The following is a 6,944-nucleotide window of genomic DNA, read 5'->3' on the forward strand; positions in this document are numbered from 1 at the left end:
AACTCGGACTGAACGAGCTGTCTTGGCTGTCCATACTTGTCTTGAAGTGCCTGCAGAGCAGCAGTGTAAGGCTGGGGGTGGTACATGAAGGATTTAGCTAGCTGATGAGCACCGGAAAGTTTCAAATGGCTTAGTAGAACATGGTATTTATACTGTTCACTGATATGATTATGATTACTCAACAAATTGTCCAATGCTAACTTAAAACAATGCAAAGTCACTCTCAGCACCAGTTTCAAAAACTGGTAATGTGGGTCGTGGAATGCCATAGGCTGATGCAAACAGGAGCTCTGGACTCGGGTGAGGTGAGTAGACAGCTGGGGGGAAAGGCACAGATGAATCTGCTTGAACGTAACCAGGAGCATGAAGTGTCATCGCCGATGCTTGGTGGCTGGAGACAGGGAGCTGCGATGGCACTGGGAGTGTTTTCACTGGCATTGTTGCTGTCTGTTGTAGCCCGTAGCCAAGGGTAGGTAGTGTGGCAGTAACAGGTTGCTGGGTCACGCGCTGGTATGCAGCCGATGTCGGGATGGTGTACACTGTTGGAGGCTGAGGTGCCACATTCGATGTTAATGATACAGAGTGTACTGGAACGGCAGTATGGGCAGATTGTGCGATGTCAGGGACTGGCGGTGAGAATGCTTGTGGCCCTGGGTGGAGTGCGGCAGGCAAGGGCGTACCCGCAGAGTAAGTAACAGGTGGGGCCCACTGTGGCGGTCTAGGTGATGGCAGGGAAACTGCAGAGACATCAGGATCAGGCAGTTCAGTAGGACATGGCAGCAGCGATGATGTTACACCTGGTGACTGGAAGGGGGGCTGCTGAGGCTTGGAAGAAGTGAGCTGAGGTGAACAAGCCTGGTTGAGCTGCATTGCAAGCTGTTGCGTGTTTGGAGAACCAGAGTCTGGGGGAACTGGAGTGGTCGTACCAGAGTCCATAGAGAGCATGGGGGATACAAGCTTAGCTACTTCAAGTTCAGTCTCTGCTTGTTGAAGCTTACGCTGTCGTTCTAGGTGTTTCGACAAGGCCACCTTTGCGGCAAGCGCCTCCTCTTGCATACACTGGGCTTCTTTCGCTTGTGCCTGCAGTCTTTGGTGTTCCAGATCAATCAGTGAGTCCTCTTCTACTTGCTGCCGTAGACTGTCATACTGTCTCTGTTTAATCTTCTCCTCCAACATAGCAGTCTGGACGCTAGAGAGCTCTGGTGGGACATAGACGCCAGCTGAAGTAATGGAACGCCTACTTGTCCTGGAGTGAGAGCTGACACCACTGTGTGACGTTTTCCTCGAGCTGCTTCGGGGCTGACTAGGACAATGAGAGGAAGCTTTTGGAGGAGGGTCACTTGAAGGTTGGTAGCCAACATCATAATCATCCAGATGTGTAGGCAGATTAGTCTTGCGTCGAGGTTTGGAGGTTGTCTCAGATGCGTCACTTTGTGCTTTGTCCATATTGGTTTAATCTTGCTCTCAATCCGGCTCGAAGGACCACCTTTGTAACGGAGGCATGTTACAACTCTATATTATGCTGGCTGAGGCGCCCAAATATGGACAGGATTCCGGTAGGAGAATCAGGGTTGGAGAAGAGATTCTTCACAAAGATGCCTTTTATTTAACAGTCTTTGGGTTGTCATCTGCACTAGTCATTTTTTGGCACTGACATCTGTATAAATGGTCTAAAAGAATGATAAAGAAATATAATTACAACCATATTCTGATAATCATTTACACACTAACGTTATAATCAAACATATGCAAATAAACACTGATTAGACACTCAAGTATGCATCCTTAACATTATTAACAGCCTAATCAATGCAAATAAACATGACATAGTTGTGCAATAATGCGATATTAATGTAAACACACGTCTGACGCAGTATAATAATACAGCCGATGCTAATACTGATTAGCGCATTTCTCTCGCGGCAAATTACGGCCGCTAAGGCGCTCAAAACTCGCCGATGGTAACAGCAGAACAATCGCGGGACATCAATAAGATACATTAGATAGACATACATATGCAGATGTACTTACATCAAGGCATAAACGCATTATACAGAACATAAAACAATCGTGCAGAGATGAGCGTTCACCAAACCGTCTTTTGTGTGTCACACAGTAAATCAGTCCGTGTAGATAACAATTCTGGTTCCTAGGACAGGCTTTCGTACACAGCGTGTACTTTACCGCAGTCATTTTTGCTTTGTGCATAACTATTAAAATATTTTCTCAGGATTCTTTCCAGTTCCCCCTTATCGATCAACTCTGCTAGTGTGTTCATTTAAGTGCCTCTGGACCCGAGGAAAACCCTTTAAATGTCTAATGCACATTCTTTACTCTCATCAACAGCTGCAAACAATTTGCTCTTACCTCTGAGATCCGGATCTGTGACGAAAAGACGTGTAATCCTCCCCGGCCCCCGCAACTGCTCAGATGAGTTCAGGCTGCTTGAGGCTCGTAGGAATGTTCAGTTCAGAATAATATATTATTCATAAATAAATTACTCAGAGACTCTTCTTTTAATAAAGTTTTTCGCATCACCATTTGTCATGGCTTCGCTTTATTAATAGACAATAACACATAAGTAATAAAAATGAAAATAACAGCGAATAAGTCTTCACCATCGAAGTGCGGCCACGCACACAGATTTTCTCTACCTTTTATAGCCTTGCATATCATTTGCATTTATACCCTGCATTCTCCCTTATTTGGTAATCACATGTATTCATACACAGACAGAGTACATGATCTTTATCACATCTAATACAGAGTGTCAAAAGTTCAAATGAAAGAATTGCAGGGGTGGTCAGCAACACATAAATGCTAGCATAAAAATATCTATAACACCTCTTATGCATACTTACAAGTATGCTCTATTCAACCACAGAAATCACACCTGCAAGCATAGCAAAATTAACACAGCTTGGTTGCGGTTTCATCTCCCAAGTCTATTGGAAAATGCAACCGCATCCTTTCTGCCCTTTAAACAAACGCAAAAGCATATAGCAACTTAATCCATAAAGATTAATACCTTTAAAAATTAAAAACAAAAAGAAAGGAAGGTGTGATCACACATCTTATCTGAAACTTCTACATTTTTAAAACTGGAGCTTTAAGTTTTAAAGATTCTAAACCATTTGTTAATGCTTGCAGCTCGAGATGAATCTTATTATACTCAGCAATCTCTCTTATCAATTTCATTATTTTCTTATTCAAAGTTTCCTGCTTCCACATCAGCCTTTTCACAGTTTCTCTTTTTTCAGGCGAGAATGTACTTGTTTTGAAAACTCAAATCTGCTATTTATTTATAAAGATAGTGTCTATTTGAAAATTTTTCTATGCGGATTTTGGAGCTCCAGGCGATCACCGAACGCTCAGTGCTCATGTATCCAGTGAGAGCAGCCTTAGCTCGGCTAGTCCTTCCGACATTTGCCGCTCGCTCTGATGTCTCTGTAGTGATTAAACACGAGATGCAATTCGTTTTGGGTTGGCTATATTTAACAGGCATCCGTGGTCTCATTATTTGTTCCTGGTCTCATGAAACTATTATTTGTTCCTGGTCATATTGTTTTGGCTGAGCATAAAGTTATGTTTAACTTTATATATTTAATTTGAACTTTACTGTAGTACAGCGCTGACTTTGTAGTACAGCGCTGACTTTGTAGCATACGTTTGACTGAACTGTTTGCTTTTGTCTTTATTTCCTCTTGTATAAACTTCTTACACTTTGTACTTATCCTTTTATAATGGCTATTATTGTTCATTAAAACTGACATTTAACAAAAAGAGGCAGAGTTGTGCTTTTTAAGATGACTTTTCTGTGTAAAAGTCTTTCCACACTGAGAGCAGCTGAAAGACTTTATTCCAGCATGAATTAACATGTGCCTATTAAGGCTTGATTTACGTGTAAAACTCTTTCCACACTGAGAGCAGGAGAAAGACTTTATCCCAGTATGACTTAACATGTGATCCTTAAGGCTTGATTTATGTGTAAAACTCTTTCCACACTGAGAGCAGGAGAAAGACTTTATCCCAGTATGACTTAACATGTGATCCTTAAGGCTTAATTTATGTGTAAAACTCTTTCCACACTGAGAGCAGGAGAAAGACTTTATCCCAGTATGAATTAACATGTGGCTATTAAGGCTTGATTTGTGTGTAAAACTCTTTCCACACTGAGAGCAGGAGAAAGACTTTGTCCCAGTATGACTTAACATGTGCTCCTTAAGGTTTGATTCATATGTAAAACTCTTTCCACACTGAGAGCAGGAGAAAGACTTTATCCCAGTATGAATTAACATGTGGCTATTAAGGCTTGATTTGTGTGTAAAACTCTTTCCACACTGAGAGCAGATGAAAGACTTTATCCCAGTATGAAGTAACATGTGCTTCTTAAGGTTTGATTCATATGCAAAACTCTTTCCACACTGAGAGCAGATTAAAGACGTTATCCCAGTATGACTTAACATGTGCCTATTAAGGCTTGATTTACGTGTAAAACTCTTTCCACATTGAGAGCAGGAGAAAGGCTTTATCCCAGTATGAATTAACATGTGCTCCTTAAGGTTTGATTTATGTGTAAAACTCTTTCCACACTGAGAGCAGGAGAAAGACTTTATCCCAGTATGAATTAACATGTGATCCTTAAGGCTTAATTTATGTGCAAAACTCTTTCCACACTGAGAGCAGGAGAAAGACTTTATCCCAGTATGAATTAACATGTGATTCTTAAGGCTTAATTTATGTGTAAAACTCTTTCCACACTGAGAGCAGGTGAAAGACTTTATCCCAGTATGAATTAACATGTGATCCTTAAGGTTTGATTCATATGTAAAACTCTTTCCACACTGAGAGCAGGTGAAAGGCTTTATCCCAGTATGAACTACCATGTGATTCTTAAGGTTTGATTCATATGTAAAACTCTTTCCACACTGAGAGCAGATTAAAGACTTTGTCCCAGTATGACTTAACATGTGCGTCCTAAGGCTTGATTTACGTGTAAAACTCTTTCCACACTGAGAGCAGAAGAAAGGCTTTTCTGAAGAGTGAGTTACCAAATGATTTTTAAGGTGTCTTTTCTTTGTAAAAGTCTTTCCACACTGAGAGCAGCTGAAAGACTTTATTCCAGCATGAATTAACATGTGATCCCTCAGGTTTCCTTTACTTATGAAACTCTTTCCACACTGAGGGGTTACGCAGGTGAAAGGCTTTATTCCAGTATGAATTAACATGTGAGTCTTAAGGGATCCCTTACTTGTGAAACACTTTCCACACTGAGAGCAGCTGAAAGGCTTTATCCCAGCATGAATTAACATGTGCTTCTTAAGGTTTGCTTTACACTTGAAAGTGTTTCCACACTGAGAGCAGCTGAAAGGCTTTTCTGAAGTGTGAGTTACCAAATGATTATGAAGTTGTCCTTTCTGTGTAAAACTCTTTCCACACTGAGAGCAGCTGAAAGCCTTTATCCCAGTATGAATTACCATGTGACACTTAAGATTTTTGTTACATGTGAACGTTTTTTCACACTGAGAGCAGCTGAAAGGCCTTTTGATTTCTGTGTTTTTAATGCTGCAACTCACTGATTGTTCTCCATTGAGATCATGATCTTTCTGATCCTGATGTTTCTCCTCCACTTCATTCATATCTTGTCTTTCTTCTTTCATTTTCATCAGGCCTAAAATCAAATAATTTTAAAGATGAAAATCAATTGGATATGTTTGAAAAATAAAAGACTAAAATATTTGTGCACAGATGAAAACAATGTCAATACTTTCCCTTTTTAACACAGATCCATGAAAACGTATAAAAACACTGCATTATGCTGCCAGGCCAGTAGATGGCAATGTAATTTTGTAAAGAAACACACACATGGACAGCTCCAGCAAACAAAGTTTGTTCTTTGATAGAGATGCACCGATTGCAATTTTCTTGAACAATTCTGATTTCTGATTTTTTTGTTAGTGTGATCTGACCGATACCAGATTTTTTTCCCCTAAAAGCTATAAATGACAGCATTTACAAAAAAAAAAAAAATCTACTTTTCTCCAAGGCAAAGTTTTATTTTCATTAAAAAAAAAAAAAAAGTCAGCAATAAGACAAGAACAAATAAAAAAGTGCAAACAACAGCACAAATAAATGCAATAGAATAAAGAAAGCTATGAAACTAAGTTTTTCTGGTTAACTCTTAACTGTCAACCACAACGGTCGACCCGTCCCCTCTGTGGGATGCCTAAGGTTACTTCACTATATTACAATTAAATCCTAGTCTAATCATGACAAACTATATATCGTTGGAAAGGTTTAAGACTCCTAAATGGATATTTTACCAATTTTTTTTTTTTTTTTTTTTTTTTTTTTTTTGAAAATTATGTAGGAAACAAAATAGATTCATTTATGACAAGAGTGCACCGCAAAAATCTACATCATAACTGGAGTTCTGACCTTTGTCAAAAAAAAAGTCTTCTTTGTTGCCTTTTTCTCTATCACAGTTTAGAAATCATCAGAAATTATATATCAATGGAAAACTTGACATCTCAAAATTCATCATTCAAACCCCATTTTAAAATCAGACATTGCATACCATGAGAACAGTACATCAATATCATGTTACAAAATGTTTTCATTCATGAATTCTAAAAATTAAAATTTAGATTTCACGTCTATGTTCAAAAATGTGAATGTCAGTTAAGGGGTGAACAAAAAACAAAAGACCAAGAAAATCACTTTCTGCTCTTGATGATACGAGAGAGAAGGGGTCAGCGGAGAGAACAGGGCTTACAAATTTAAAAATCCCCCGGTAGCACTTCGGGCAGGTAATCTTCAGATTTTGGGTACCCGAAAATTTAACTAATCCAAGGACCTTTTTTTAAAAAAAATAATAATAATAAAATAAATAAACAATTATATAGAAAATCAGATGAAATCTGCAGGAGCTGTGGGTCGTTGTG

At 39.2% G+C, this 6,944-nt stretch overlaps 1 protein-coding gene across 1 annotated transcript; it reads right to left on the bottom strand.

Moving 5' to 3' along the window:
• Window positions 1-2,870: 2,870 nt before the first annotated feature.
• On the bottom strand, window positions 2,871-5,968 carry LOC109054924 (gastrula zinc finger protein XlCGF26.1-like). The gene is made up of 2 exons (XM_042754001.1): window positions 4,064-5,968; window positions 2,871-2,893 (listed from the first exon to the last, which is right to left on the bottom strand). The coding sequence occupies exons 1-2, from the start codon at window positions 5,664-5,666 to the stop codon at window positions 2,871-2,873; spliced, it is 1,626 nt and encodes a 541-aa protein (XP_042609935.1). The 5' UTR covers window positions 5,667-5,968.
• Between the last annotated feature and the right edge of the window lie 976 nt (window positions 5,969-6,944).

The sequence above is a fragment of the Cyprinus carpio genome, unplaced genomic scaffold, assembly GCF_018340385.1.
Source record: "Cyprinus carpio isolate SPL01 unplaced genomic scaffold, ASM1834038v1 S000001006, whole genome shotgun sequence".
NCBI classification, from domain to species: domain Eukaryota; kingdom Metazoa; phylum Chordata; class Actinopteri; order Cypriniformes; family Cyprinidae; genus Cyprinus; species Cyprinus carpio.

Coding starts and splice junctions, on each gene's coding strand:
- LOC109054924 (XM_042754001.1), bottom strand. CDS start 5,666: ATGAAAATGAAAGAAGAAAGACAAGATATGAATGAAGTGGAGGAGAAA. Junction 2,894..4,063: donor AAAGAGTTTTACACATAAAT/TAAGCCTTAAGG, acceptor CTATGCTTGCAG/GTGTGATTTCTGTGGTTGAA.